The 15,796-nt window shown below is 44.5% G+C and overlaps 1 protein-coding gene across 5 annotated transcripts in view; it reads right to left on the reverse strand.

The window, feature by feature from the left end:
• The window catches only part of LRRC7 (leucine rich repeat containing 7), a 117,425-nt gene that overhangs the window by 44,845 nt on the left and 56,784 nt on the right, over positions 1-15,796 (reverse strand). The window contains exons 15-19 of one of the 5 annotated variants that reach the window (XM_014937591.1): positions 15,351-15,551; positions 7,888-7,999; positions 7,417-7,597; positions 3,789-5,466; positions 1,924-2,073 (exon numbers count right to left, since the gene is read on the reverse strand). In XM_014937591.1, the coding sequence (XP_014793077.1) occupies positions 1,924-2,073; positions 3,789-5,466; positions 7,417-7,597; positions 7,888-7,999; positions 15,351-15,551 (2,322 nt within the window). Of the gene's footprint in view, positions 1-1,874; positions 2,074-3,788; positions 5,467-7,416; positions 7,598-7,887; positions 8,000-15,350; positions 15,552-15,796 lie in introns of those variants that run through there. The other 4 variants (XM_014937570.1, XM_014937552.1, XM_014937561.1 and 1 more) reach the window with 4 other exon arrangements.

The following is a 15,796-nucleotide window of genomic DNA, read 5'->3' on the forward strand; positions in this document are numbered from 1 at the left end:
ATTTCCTGATCTTCCACTGGACAATTAGACTTCACTCATTACTCTCTTGAATCTAGGCCACAGTAAAGGGGAAGAAGGGGTAAATATTAAGCTGCTGTGGCCTGGATTCCTTAAGAAATGCAAAATCCTTTAGAACATGTGAAGGAATAAAATTAAACAATACAAAACATTCAAATTATTTGTTCAACAATCAGTTTTCACGGCTTTCCAAACAGTACAGTAAGAGAATAACACCCCCCCTGCATGCAGTTCAGCGTCACACTTTTTATGGGATTGCAGCAATGAAATGCTGGTGAAATAAAAAGCAGAATAATTCACGTCAAACCACCCCCCAAAACAGGTCACCCTGATTTCCTCAGACATCCGTGTGTTAGTAACCATAGTCATCTGCAGCCTAAAACTCTTCAAATGATATATAATATATCTTACTCCTAAATGCATGTAGAGAAATAGTACCATTATTTGGAGTCGGTGACTTCTTTCAAGGACTTGCAACAAGAATTAGTTTATACCCAAATAGACAAACAAATTTTTGGAAAGAAAAGAAAACCAACAGTATGACCAACATGGGAAAACTGTCTGTGTCCACACACACACACACACACATCTACGGGTAAAATCTGACCTCGATGTTCTTAAACTGCACAACAGAGAAGCACAAACTAACGTTAGGACTGGCTTGGATCCAGGGACAGCTGAACGGGAGGTATTAACGAGGTGAAGGGGGTCTGGAGAGTAAATTACAGCAGGAGAAGCCTAACAATGACTGTGTGTGTGTGTGTGCGCACTGTGATCCTCACAGGGCTTGGCTTGGAAATTCAGCATAGGATGGATGTGCCTGTAGGGGTAACCTCAGCAGTGCTGAGCCTGTCCTCCGGCCAACCAGCACAATCTGGTCACATCCCTGCCATTAAATTATCTTATTCTTCTAAAAAGGCTTGGCTCCAAAGTCCTACATCGGGCACTGAAGCCCTCCTTTGGGGATTTCTGGCCAGTGCTGACTCGGGAGTGTGGGCCAGGGACCACCTGGGAGGGGGCCAGCTGGCCCTGGCCAAAGCAATTAACAGCGCAGATGATCCCATTCCAGCGCCTGGATCCCTGCTCCAGTACCCTTTAATTACTCACAGAGATGGTGCTAATTTACCCCAACAGCTCCCGATGCTAATGCAGCAGGGCTCTCAAGGATGCTGGTTGCTTCTAGCACTGGGTAGCCCCCTGCCATCGGCACGCTGCTGCTGTCACACGGGGGTGGCCAGATGTGATGCAGGGTAAGGTCTCAGCATCCTCTCTGGTACCCTGAAAACACCTCAGCAATGTCCCTCTCTGCCTTCTCATACGTGCTTTTCCCCATCAACCCTTTGGCTGTATGTAATTGTGTGTGTTTGTATGTACTTTCAACAATATATTGCTAATAGCTGCAAAATAAACTGTAAAAAAGTGAAAAAAAAATTTTTTTCTTTCTATAGGCATTACTCAACAAACTTTTAAAACAAATTTAGGTGTGGTAGGCATGTAACCAAACCTCATCAACTTCTCCAGCACACCCAATCACCATTCATATGTCTCCTGGAGCCTATTTAAACACACACCAAACGTTTCCGCGTTACTTTTCCTCCGATCAAACAGTCACAAACCAAAACAAGTTCCCCGTTTCTGCACACAGATTAAGTCATTGAGAAAACAGAATGATTGCCTCGGTCTGTAAGAGGAGCACGGGAAGCAGTAATGACAGCCGCGGGAGCTACTGCATCCAAAAAGCAAGATTCTGAAGCAGGAAAGCCACGTTGCTGTTATCTTTGCTTTTTGGATCCTGTATAGTATAAGCATGGATAATAGGCAAAAAGCTAAACCAGGAAAAAAAAAGCAAGGAGTATTATTAATTTATTTGGTAATGCTGGTATACGCTGGCTATCCCATACTTACTTTCGGTAGAGGTAGCTCTTGAAGCATTTGGTTTTCAAATTTAGATTTAGTCTGCAAGTTTAAAGTCATGCTTCTGCCGGCATGCATTGCTGAAAACCCTCCAGAGTGCAGCATGCCAAGGCTAACTGTGTTGTGTTTGTAAGCAGCGGTCTGAGTAGAGGAAACAACCACGTGACAGGATATGAACACACATGCTCATCGAATCAGATATCACACATATATGGTTAATTTCACAGAGTTTTAGTTTAAGCAAACAAAACAGTACCAAGAAAGAAATAGCTTTCTGATGCATGCACTGGGTCACACAGAAGCAAATACATCGCTAGTTATACATAAAATGGGTACCATAAAAGACTTCCACGCTGACAGCAGATGAGATATGTTGTTATCTGTAGTTTGAAAATTGCAGTATATAACACGGTACAAGTCTTTATTTTGCAAATACGGCCAAATTTTGGTACGTCTGCGTAACCCCTGGCGGGGCCAGAGCACAGGCATCTGCCCCAAAGGAGCCCCAAAGGCAGAGGGAAAGCCCCACAGGAGAAGGCTCTGCGCCGGCCGCTGAGTTGGCCACTGCTCTCTGGCTAGTGGCTGCCCACCAGGGGCAAGCTCTGGTCAGGCCCAGAATCATGCTGGCCATGGGCGACGGGGGCAGTGTCTTCTCCTGGAGCAGCCATGGCCTTCCCATCCTACCATCAGCAACCAGCCCGCTGGCGCCAGCAGGATCACTGGGAGCTCAATTTAACCAGATACAATCACCAGTGACAGCCCTCCAGGAGATAAAGCACTTCTTAAGTCAAATACACATTGTAAACTTAAGCGTCAAGATATTTCTTAAACAAGCAACACCTGGGAAGTGTTTATTTCCACCAGAAATGTCCCTGCTCGGGGTGTGCTGTTTTGCCTAGGCATCGTGTATTTCCCCATCAGTTTTACACGACACCAGGAAAAGAGCTGAAGGAAGGAAGGGAGGAAAAACCTTCAGCCTTCCAGCCAGTGTTTGAACTTTACCCATTTGATACTTAACGATATTTTAATAGGCATCACATCTGAGCAACTGGAATAGGTAATGAATATATTAACACCAAACTCATGAGCACCTAGCATAGAATAGTTTCAGAACGTGTCCATACACCTAACTTATGCACTCGACAACAGTGATTTTTCACAACCACTTCAGATTATGAAGTAAATCCCATTCATGGAGTAGCATTCTTTAAGTACTCAAGACCATTATTGAACCCATGCACTAAAGCACTTGCACTGTTTTGTATAGAAGGCAAATAAGCGTAACTTCCTACAGCTAAAAGGAGTGATAACCATATTGCTCGTTAAAACCAGTGGCAGTGCGTATTTCGGAGTTAAGAGATACCTTCAAATCCCCTCCTCTAACAGTGGTACGACAGCTAAAACACATTCTTTTACTCTTTATCTGTGACGTTTTTCTTTATTGCCTTTTACTGCCAAGATGTATCCAGCATCTTTTACTGCTCTCAAACCGTTACTGAAGCGGTGGACTTCAGCAGCACCGTGTTTGCTTCTGTTGATAAGGAGAGAATTTCTTTTTTTTTTTTTTTGGTTATTATTATTACTTCATTACTTCAGGCAGTGCTGCAGCGGTTCCTACATTAGTAACGGGCAGCGTTACTCCTGCAGAGACTGTGTGTCCCTCCTTGACCCAGGAACCCCTCACTCCAGCTGCCGGGGGCACCCCCAGAACCCCCTGGCGGGCCGGTTCCTCTGACACCCAGGCAGGAACTTCGTTACTGGGCATTCTGGTGGTTACCACTGTACGTGCAAATAAGTATTGGAAATACCGAAACACAAAACTAAAGGCATTAATTGCAGAGAAATGCCAAACATACCCTGTCTAACCTTCTAGCTTCTATATGTCTAAGTAGCTGTTGTCTCCAGTCAGCGGGCATTTTAGCACAGCTCTCATTTCCCTTCACAGGGGTAGGCCTTGTCTTTATATCACTGTTATCGGAAGGCTTGTCGCCATAGTTACCCAAGTTATAGTCTGACGGTATCTTTTCCAGCAGAGCTGCCATTGTAGGCCTCGCTGAAACCGGCCTGGTTTGGGATGTGCCGTAGCTCTCTGTACTGTAGCTTCTTGCAGACAACGGCCTCCTTTGCGTGAGGTTTTTGACTGGAAAGCTCCCCGTCTGGGCTTTCACCTCTTGGTAGGAAGGGTGCTCGTCTTCGTACCTGCCGTTCCTCTTGAGGAACTGCGACTCGGAGACCGAGATGCTGCCCTGGCGCTCCACCGCCCCTCGGTAGGGAGCCCTGCCGTACCTGTCGCCGGGGGGCAGCTCGTGGGGCTCGCTGACCCTCCGGAACATGGACATCTCGGTGGAGCTGGCCAACGAGTCCGCCCTCCTCAGGAAGCCCGGCCGAGACCCCTGGGTGGCATAGGGGGCACCCACCGCGTCCTCGTTGACCGAGGGCTGGGAGAAGGAGAACATGTGCTCCACCGGGGGGTAGCCGCGGTAGCCCCGGGGACTGACCAGCTCCTGGGGCAGGTTCTTACTCTGCTGGGGAATGTACTCGGGGTTGAGCTGGAACGGCGGCGGCAGCCTCTTCTCGGCGGTGACCTCCACTGCGCCCTGCGGGTTGAAGCTTTGGTCGAACTGGTAGACCTTCTTGGTGACGGAGGACTTCTGCTGGGGCTGCACCTTGACGCTGCCGTAGGTCAGCAGCTCGTCGTCCAGCATGGGGACCGACTGGCTGCGGGACATGCTCAGCATGCCGTGCTCCGGGCCCAGCAGCTTGTCCACCCGCTCGTGGGTTCCTACCGTGTCGTTACCGGATGCATAGTTTTCTAAGGGGATGTTGTACACTTTGTACGTACCGATGTCTATCTCATCGATACTCTGAGACTTCTTAAACTTGTTAGTTTTTAAATCCCGCATCATCGGAGAAAGCCGTTCCGTGCTCTTGCTGATGGAGATCACGCTTTTGGAAGGGTCTGGGCGGCAGTGGATATGGGAAAAGACGTTGGTGAGACTTCTGTTAGCGTTGGAGTCGTGATATTCCCATGCTATTCCCGGAGTGAAAGTGCTAGTCATTTCGGGAGACTCTTTGAGATGGTCTTTCCGCTCGGGCAAAGGGCTGGTGGTGGGGGTGCTTTCCAGTTTGGAAGGAAAAGCTGTCCTGTCTTCAAAAGGACTAGGGGTTCTGGTCCAATTTTGCCAAGGATTGGGAGGAGGCACTTCAGAGTCATGTGTGTTTCTGAGCGTGGGCTGCTCCAGCTCCAGGGGGATGCCAACTATCCTGTCCTGCCGGATCAAGGGCCTGCGCCCATGGGCGGATGTGCTTCTGGACTTGGTGCTCAGGAGGGGGTTCGCGCCGGGGTTCTCCACCCCGCTCTCCTCCGCCACGAAGCCCGTGTTGTCGTAGTGCGAGCCGTCGGTCCAGCTGTCGGCGAAGGTGTCGCTCAGCGGGCGCCGCTCGGGCCGCGGCGGCAGGTTCCCCACCGGGGCCGGCTCCCGCTGGCTCAGCAATGGCTTTGTTTCTAGGGGCTGCGGGAACGACTGTGCCAGCCTGCAAAAGCAAAAGGAAATAAAAAGAAAAAAAAACAAAAACCCAAACAAGATAAAATGCCCCCTCTTAGAGCGCGTTACATCGCAATTACAAAGCAATTTAATATTCTCCCCTCTATGGTCGGACTTTGGGATGGTGCTATGAGAGGTGCACCTTGTGCCGCTGGCTTGGCACGAAGGGCTGCGGCACTTCTTGGCGCTGGAGTTCAGATTCCGCAAGGATGTACACAGAGAAACTAAGAAATCAGGCAAAAGTCCTGCATGGCTCAATGCCGTGTTCTTATCAATCCAGTTGAACACATTTTCCCACTTTTAAAATAGTCTTCTCTGTGGGCAAGAGAAGATTTTTTACACTTACATTGTTTTTTTTTTTTTTCTTAAACAAAAATACCAGATTCAGTTTGTACATGTTCTCACCACCAAGATGTGATGCATCTCCACTGTAGCAGGCTCCAGCCTCTCTTTAAGAGGGAAGAGCCTGTGGATGGAGCTCCATCAGGTGGGAACAGAGAGGACAGGGTGTCCCTGGCACCGTATGAGAGCGTTTCCAGGTCACTGATGGCCAGTGAAAACTACAGCTTTTACAGAACTCTGTTGTTCTTGGAGGTCCAGGGCAGAGTGGGGCTCAGAACAGCAATAGTACGAGAGACATAGACTCTGCTGTCTGCACTAAACTCCAACCACCTGCAGCTCGGGACCACATGGAGCAGAATAACTGCAGCTCAATTACTATCCGTTTTTAACACAGGGTTACAGCACACAGGTGAAAAACCATTTGTAGAATTACTGATATTTATAATTGAGTACAAAAGGGGTGGCCAACTCTGCACAGCCTGGGCATCGAATAGCAGCGGACACCTCTGCAAAACTGGGGTAAAAACACTGTGTTTTTTTTTTTAAATTGAATGCCTTAACAGATACCTGTAGAATTACTGATATTTATACAGTACAAAAGGGGTGACCAGCTCTGCGCAGCCTGGGCCTTGAATAGCAGTGGACACCTCCACAAAACTGGGGTAAAAACACTGTGGGTTTTTTTTTAAATTGAATGCCTTAACAGATAGCATAGGATGGCTTTGAGTGCACATCATGGAATCACAGAATTGTTGGAGTTGGAAGGGACCTCTAGAGATCATCCAGTCCAACTCCCCTGCCAAAGCAGGGTTGCCCAGAGCACATCACTCAGGAGCATCCAGGTGGGGCTTGAAGATCTCCAGAGAAGGGGACTCCACACCCTCCCTGGGCAGCCTCTTCCAGGGCTCTGGCACCATCACCAGGAAGAGGTTTTCCCTCATATTTGAGTGGAACTTCCCATGTTCCAGCTTGTGCCCGTTGCCCCTTGTCTTGTCACTGGGAACCACTGAAAAGAGTCCAGCTCCATCCTCTTCAACCCACCCTTTAGATCCTTGTCAGCATTAAGGTCTTCCATCAGCCTTCTCTTCTGCAGGGTGAAGAGCCCCAGCTCTCTCAGCCTTTCCTCAGCAGGGAGATGCTCCAATCCCTCCATCATCTCTGTTGCCCTACGCTGGACTCTCTCCAGCAGTTCCCTGTCTCTCTTGAACTGGGGAGCCCAGAACTGGACACAGGATTCCAGTTGTGGCCTCCCCAGTGCAGAGCAGAGGGGGAGAATGACCTCCCTCGACCTGCTGGCCACACTCTTCCCTATGCAGCCCAGGATCCCATTGGCCTCTTGGCCACAAGGGCATATTGCTGGCTCATGGATAGTTTACTATCCACCAGGAACCCCAGATTCTTCTCCTCAGAAGTGCTTTCCAGCAGGTCTACCCCTGACCTATAGCTGTATGACAGCATTAAGACAACCAGAAGCTGTAATAAGAAAGAGCCCCAGATCCTTCTCCTGAGAAGGGCTTTCCAGTAGGTCTACCCCTATCCTGTAACTGTATGACAGTGTTAAGACAACCAGAAGCTGTAATAAGAAAGATGGTCACACCTGTTTCCCCACAAAGAGTTATTCACTGCTTCTTTAGCCGTTGTCTGCAAGGACCCCATTTTTACGTGCGTGTTGGAGGACCCTGAGGAAGCCTGGGAAGGGGAATAGTCTGAGTAAGTGCCTGAGGAAACGCTGTTATTCAGACCGTGGATCTTATCTGCTTCAGACTCATCAGTCGATTCTGAAACAAAACACAGAAATGTTTTCAGGAGGTGGCGCTTCAAAACTAAACTCCAGAAAAATGCATTTTTCAATCAAGACTACGGATGTTATATATATATATACATGAGCACAAATATGAATTTAATACTATTTTATTTTTCAATCAAGACTACGGATGTAATATATATATATATATGCATGAGCACAAATATGAATTTAATACTATTTAAAATCAGAGTGAAGTGTAGAACATCTTAATTAATGTGTCTGTCTGTGTACATTATATATGTTTGTAAGTCAAGTGAGTACCTTTCTTGTCTTTACCCAGCAGGACAAGTTTGGGTGGGTACAAGGGGGTCTCCGGCATGGAGGGACGAAGCTCCCCTATCCTCATCTCACTGGCAGGATGTCCAAAGGCATCCTGAGGAAAATAAGAACATAGAGTGAACATCTGGAACAGAATCCACTTCAAACTGCCACGAACAAACACTCTTCTTCTCGTGAACGCAACAACACACCAAAACCCCACCATACGGGCAGCGCCTAATCATGCTGATTTGTCAGCTGAAAATTCTAATTAGTCCTACATAAATACTTGTAAAAAATTATGGTAATGTGTTCGTTCTGAGAATGCGGACAAAACAGATGGAACTTGCAATATACATCAAGGCCATGTAAACATTTCTGATGAAGTAAAGGTCACAAAAATGCAAGCTGACAGTAGAAATAAATACAAATTTTGAATAAAAAATTACTTCTTATTTCAGGAATAATTCATTTATTCGTGGCATGAGTCCTTCCATAGAGTCAACTGTCCTTCTAGCTATATTTAATTAAAATGACTTTGTCTCTAAAGAGTTTTTTGCTGAATTAAAATGCTTGGGATTTCAGCTCAGTGAATCTTGACCTTCAAAGGCTGCCCCGCACAACAGCTTCGCTCTTCTAGACTACAACAGGGTATCTACTGAAAATAACAGGAGTTAAAAAGGGGAAAGAAAGTGAGATGTATTCTTAGAAAGAGATATTTTAAATTAGGACATTTAAATTAGGCTGATAGGACAGCTGGACGGGAATGAAGACACAGTCGGGGAATCCATGGCATTTCTTATCCCTGGAAGAAAGTTCAGGAGTGAGAGAGACGCCAACCTGGAGGTGTCCTGGGGAGACAGGGCAGGGGATGGCACTTACTGGGGGGATGACACTGGTGACCCTGCCCTCGGGAGCAGGAAGAAGGAGCAATATGGGGATACACCACTTTGAGGGTGAGGGAGGTGCAATGGGGAGGGAAGTGGTGGAGATGGGCACTGGGAAGTCCTGCCAAAGCCCATCAAGAGCCTTGTGGGGAGGGGAACTAGAAACAGGCACCGTCTTGGAAGTGAGAGCATGAGCTGTGGTTTCATAAAGAGGTCAGAAGATGGAGAAGGAGAGGATCTAGTAAAAAAGAGAAAGCTTTGGAGACAAAGTAGGAGAAAATCAATAATTAGTAGTTTAAATGAGGAAGGAAATGGTTAGGAGAAATACATGTAGGAGGGAACTTACACTAATGGAGAGACTGAGAGAATCTCTGCACCCTGACATTTTGCTGCTAAAGGTACTCTAGTGATTTTGCACAGTCAAGTCAATAAAGGAAAGAGATGTAACATTTAGAGAAATAATTTAAAATGGAGTACCAAAACCACATTATTAAAATGTAAAATGCGACAATATTTTTAAAATTTCCTGCTTTTACTCATAAGCAGAAAACTTTCAGAGGTTTACTCTCCATTAGCTACTTTTTGTCGTAACAGTGGAAACAGAGATGTGCAGAAGCACTTGCCATGTGATTTATCCTTGAAGAATATAATTTACACAAGATATGTTTCAATCCTTCTGCATTTGGTGTTCTACTGGAGGTAGTACCACACCAAACCAGGAAAGAATAGGTATCTTCATACCCCATTTAACAAACCCCCCTCAGTGCTAACATTCAAGCAAATACAGTTAGATTCTGATTCTTACAGGGTGGAATATATTCAAGACTTTAAACTACTTCCACATGCAGAGCTCCCTCTGTTGTGTACGGTATTTCTTAGGTGACAGTAGTGATGGACACACAACTTCAAGCTAACAGCAGTGCAACAGCATCTTTTCAGTGCAGCACAACCCGTTTTCTAGTGCAGTGTAACAAACTTAGGCAAAACCGTTTTTTTGAGGAATAAAGAAAGTGCAGAGCATTCGCAGAGCGTGAGAGTCTCCACCTTTGAAGCACGGTGCACGTGAGGTTTCTTGTTGTACCTCTGAGCTTTTTGCGTGCTCTTCTTCCTCCTTCCTGTCCGGGCTTTCCACAGCTGATTTGTGAGTGTTGTCTGTGTCAGACAGCAGACCCTTTTGCAATTCTTTATTTTCTCTATCTTGAACCTAGAATCCCAATATTGCGCCATGAAACTTCCACAAGTTACAAGCTTAAAATAAAACTAGTTGCTGTAAAAGAGGAAGAACCAGCAGTTCCATTTTTGACATAATGATGAAGACAGGTTTTTATATCAGGTGCATGATTTTCATGATTTTATAAAATTTTCGATGTTATATTCCTTTTTTTTTTTCTTTTCTCTTTTTAGCCCCTAGTCCAGCTACTCCAAAAAAAATCAATACACTTTGGAAAGAACTAGTCTGGCATTTGTGAATACGCCATGAAAGTGAAATATGCCGTAAAAAACTGAAATTATATTCCATTTAATTCTACTCTGTTTAAGAGGACCTTTTTTCTTACAAGCCCAAGAACAAAAAGGTCACTAATAAAAAAAAAAAAATTATTAATACGATGAATTTCAAGAACAAAGGGAAGAGAGAAATGCCAGTGTGTTGTGTCAGAACTTATTCCTCAGGACTAACCAGAGAAAGATAGATGTAGAGGACAGTATAGGAAGTTCCACCTAAACATGAGGAGGAACTTCTATACTGTGAGAGTGGTGGAGCACTGGAACAGGCTGCCCAGAGAGGTGGTGGAGTCTCCTTCTCTGGAGACATTCAAAACCCACATGGACAAGTCCCTGTACAACATGCTCTAGGTAGACCCGCTCTGGTGGGGGGGTTGGACTAGATGATCTCCAGAGGTCCCTCCCAACCCCATATGATTCTATGACAGAAAAATCAGTGAGCTGTTCCACAACAGAAAGTACATGGTAAAAATACATTAAAATAACTGGGAAAGAGAAACATCACCAATTATTCATGCTGACAACCAAAAACATGAGATTATAATCTGGAGAGATGGAATTTTTAAAATAACCTAACTCTTAGAGCCTGCTTGCAAAGAATATATAGCCTCTGAATGGAACAGACGGGGGCAGCTCTGGATAGTTTGCTGTCTAAATTAGCAATTTCAGACTGATCTAAATAAAATTCAGTCACCAGCCCAGGAATGCGCTGCCAGTTGCCCCAAAACATGGGATTTTCCCAGAAGAAAGTGGAGTGGAGGATCTTCCACCCTCTCCTAAGTCTCTCCACTGGATCTGAAGGTTGTTCCAAAAGGATGTTAATACAAGCTATAACCAGATCAGTGGAAGGGAAACTCCTGAATGTGGATATGGAGTCTGAAAGTGGGATAACGAAGGAATCCCAACACACTTGCCTGCTGCAGAGGGGATACAGCAGTCAGCACAACGCTGCAGCCCTCAGCAATGAGCTCTCTCCTTTTCAGCTCCAGCAGGAAATCTCCAACACACAACACAGCTTTGGAAAGGGACTCCACAGAATCATAGAATAGAATAATAGAATCATTCAGGTTGGAAAAGACCCTTGGGATTATTGAGTCCAACTATCAACCCTACTCTACAAAGTTCTCCCCTATACCACATCCCCCAACACCACACCTAAACAACTCTTAAACACACTCAGGTGGAACTCCACATGGAAAGACATAGCAGATACTGGGAGAAAATGTGTGTCACATTCAGGTAGGGCATAATGACTGTTCCTGCCATGTGTCCCTTTGCCTTGCAGACCTGTGGTTAGAGGAACGCACACATTAACCTCTGCTATCCAGGTGATCAGAAACACAGCCAAAGGGACATGTCCCAGAACTGACCAGAACAACCTACCACCAAAGACATCACAGTTAGAGATCCTCAGTCTACAAAGATTTACTTTAGAATGAAAATTTCCATTTCTAGAAGTTTAATCTCATCTGACTCAGCCTGTTAGCTGACACAGACACCATTCTGGAAAGATAATCTGCAGATGCTTATCTGACCAGTCCTCAGTGATGTACTGCAGAGGATGGGAGACCTTCTAACACCATCCTCAGTTATAAACCATGGAGAAGTTCTTGTCACCAAGGTCATAACCTCAGGAAAGATCTATTCTGCTATGGAGAATCCAAAAACTCTATAATGAAGATATTTCTGACTCCTGATAAATATAAGTCATTCTGTGGCAAAGAGCTTATTAAGGCATGGGCTTAAAGCAGAGAAAACTCAAAAATCTTTAGGACTTATTCCTCTCCCAATCAGGAGAGACCGTCCTTGTGCATCTCATTCGTGGAAAACAGCTCCCACAACAGACACATGAACTGAATCAACTGAAGCCAGGCGTCCTGGGGGAAATAAAAGTGTGTATGTCTTCCTGGAAAGGGAAGATGATCTTTAAAGGCAGTTTCCACAACTTTCACTAGAAACAAAACAAAAAGAACAATCTTCTCCACTCACCCAAAAAGCCCCTACAACCCAAACCCACATAATAAAGGAAGTCAGAAGTCAAAAGGGATGGTCTTATTTTGCCTGAGATGAGATGAAGGTCTCAGAAGATCCAACACAGCTGGGGCGGTATTTTTCCAGCTGTAAGCACTGGCATCTGCATGGGATAGCTCAAGGAATAACTCCCTCTCTCTTTTTACACAGTATTCATAATAAACCTGCTAGGAATTAACACAGAGGATGCAACACTGTAGGTTGGACTAGAAAAGACTTCTTTTTTAATCCAAAGCTGAGAATTATATCCAGTATTTGCAGTTTATTTGTCCATCCATGCATATCGAAAATATTAATTGCTGATTTGAGATATTTCTCATTGCCCCTGGTGGAAGGGGTGGAACGGCTACACAATGCACTACGTTACCCCAGACTTCTTTTTGTCAAAAATGCACATCTTTCAGAAGGACTTAGGACAATGAAGAGGTTCATTTTAATTGATGGTTAATTAAGAAATTGTTTGCTTAGTATAACTGAAGGTGGAGGATGATCCAGGGGATTTGAAATGAAGCTTGTTGCTCATTTCAGATGCTCCCTTTAATTATTTAGAAACAGTTTTGTGAAGAGACATGTCTAAATTAATTGCAAGAAAACCCAAAAGAGATCAGAAAAGAAACCAGTTTATCTGGCTTCTGAGGATGAAAAAGCGAGCATTGCGCCTGAAATTAAATTACCTTGCTATTAGAAACTGTCTTCAGTCTAAAGCTGTATCACAACACACCTGAATTTTCAAACTGTGTTTTAACTTGAGGCTTGAGATCTTGTCTCCTAATTATCTGAAAAGCAAATGGAGCTGAATTATGCTTTATTTCATGTGTTACAACTGAAATCATGTTAATATTATTCACCAAGCGATTCACACTTTTTCTACAGTCTCCCATCCCTCTCCTTTACCTTCCTGCAGGGAGCCAAGGAGGGGAAACTGTCTGCATCATCCTGCCTTACAGCCACCAACTCTTCCCAGGGCCATTGTCTGTACGAATGAGAAGAACACTTCCTTTCTTTTCTTTAGTTGATGAGACAGTTGTGTTCACTAGTCTTGACTGGCTACTAGGGAAATTAAAAATCTGAAAGAGGTCCAGCATCTTCGCGATTATAATAATAGAAGATGAAAAACACATCCGCACTGATAGGATGGAAACAGTCACCCATTCACATCAGTTGCTTGTGGTAGAAAATTAACTAGGAAATTGCAATCACATTATTTAATTGCACTTCAGGAATCATCACAGGGTCTTCAGCAATTCAACTATTTTTATAGAATGCTTTTTTTGTGATATTCATGCAATTAACGGTTCCTGCACATCCACAGAAAAACTCCATATGATTATTTTTCAGTTGCAAAACTGAATGCATTTTTATCAAAGAATGAAACATGAGAATGAAATTTGCCTCCATTTTTTTCTACGTTAGAACACAGTCTGTGGTCACACCAGTATTGGAGAGTAACTGTGGTATTTTGTGGTGTTGCTACTGTTTACTCTCTTCCTTTCAGCTCCATAACGGAGACCTCACGGGGCTCTGCTGCAGCTCCGTTAACTGGGACGTCACCCTTTTAGTTGAACAACTCAACATTTAGCTCATCAGCATCTAAACTGGTGCAGCCACCGGTCACCAGACCCAGCCACAACACCAAACACCTCATGCATTGTCTTGGTCAGAGAACGTTGACTCAAATTGCAGACGTTCAAGTTCAAAAGCCCAACAACACAACATAAATCGTACATACTCAGCAACAACAGCAGAACACCTCAATACTCATGCCCCAAGCCAGAAGTTGGTTCAAAGGCCAGATTTGCACAGTAAGAAAGAATTCAATGAGTAAAAAGGCATAAGGGTGGAATTTAAGATTTCAGATTTAAATAAAAACATGAGTGATTTAACTTAAATATTTCAGTTTGAAGTACTGATTAAAACTGTGCCCAGATTTGAAGAAGCTCTTCTGAAGCCATCTTAAGAGAAAAGTTTTTGGGTTTGGTTTTTTTTTTTTGAGAACTGAAAATGTTTAACTGTAAATAAAACACACAGTACTGACAGAGCAGCTACAGCAACTGCTGAATATGTAAGAACAGCCCATCTGTGTTACGGACACGGAAAACTGAGGAAGAAAAATTCATGCATAAACAACTAGCCAGAGACAGGGATATTTCAAGGACAACTAATTTATCATAATGCTTAAATAACAAAGGAGTGAAAAGCTAATACGATATTTTCTTTTCCTCATTTATTTCTTCTGAACATTAAGACATCATAAAGATTTTCAAGAATGCTGGTATTCTTGCAGACCGGTCCAGCTTGTAAACCATGGGCCCATACTGTCAGGGCAAAAGATTTCCCTTATTTATAAACTGTCCCCGCACAAGGTCATTGGTGTGAATGTTAATGAGCAGATACCCACCAGACCAGGTTGCTCCAAGCCCCCTCCAACCTGCCCTTGAACCCCTCCAGGGATGGGGCAGCCACAGCTTCTCTGGCCAACCTGGGCCAGGCTCTCACCACCCTCCCACCAAACAAGTTCTTCCCCACATCTCAGCTCCATCTCCCCTCTTGCAGGGTCCAACCCTTCCCCCTCCTCCTAGGGCTCCCCTCCCTCATCCAGAGTCCCTCCCCATCTCGCCTGTGGCCCCAAGAAGCAGCAGAATGTAGCACAGTAGGGTCAGACAGAACACACTGTTTTGTCACCAACATATTTGACGCAGAAACACATTTACTTGAAGTCTGAGATGTAAATCGTGACCAGGTCCATCCTCCTGCTAATATGCAAGTCTCTTGAACCATTGAAATTTAGGAGAGTGATTGTATATATATATATATAAATATCAAAATTCAGGTGTAGGTAGATTTAAAACCAAAAATTCAGTCTGATAAACTCAGCGGTGTTGGGAAAAACGGCAACTCAATATAAAGCTAAATTAACTTTACGGAATGAACCCAGAAACTACCAGGTATGAAGCTGACAGCAGACGCAGAATTATCACTTGACGGAGCTGTGCTAAAGCCCCGTGGGGAACTCTCGAGAGGAACAACGATCCTTTTTTACATTACCTCCACTGAAATCTCCTTTGGTGCCATGGGCCACTTGTGCTCATACTTGTCTTTCACACTTTGTTCACTGTTGGCGGTCGGTGCCGAGTTCTCAGGCCGCACTCCATGGCTTGTTTTGCCCACCAGATTTTGAACTGATTTTACCATATTCTTTAAATCCTCCGGGTATGGAGTAGGATAACGTTTTAGATTTATTTCAACCTGAACATTCATAAAAAGAATTAAAGCACAAATACAAAATGAAAACAGCATGCAAACTGAAACCATGGTTACAGTACTATGGCTAAGTGCAAACTCCTCAAATTTTTAATTAATCTATTTGAGGCCGTGTGCTACATACATAAATCTTCATGGATTTTTGGACTGAAATTTGCTCTCAGTTACCCTACGTCAACCTGTAATGGAATTTCAGTGACACAAAATAATGGATGGGAATGGTTCCCTAT

Source organism: Calidris pugnax, unplaced genomic scaffold (genome assembly GCF_001431845.1).
Source record: "Calidris pugnax isolate Ruff unplaced genomic scaffold, ASM143184v1 scaffold29, whole genome shotgun sequence".
In the NCBI taxonomy this organism is placed as follows: domain Eukaryota; kingdom Metazoa; phylum Chordata; class Aves; order Charadriiformes; family Scolopacidae; genus Calidris; species Calidris pugnax.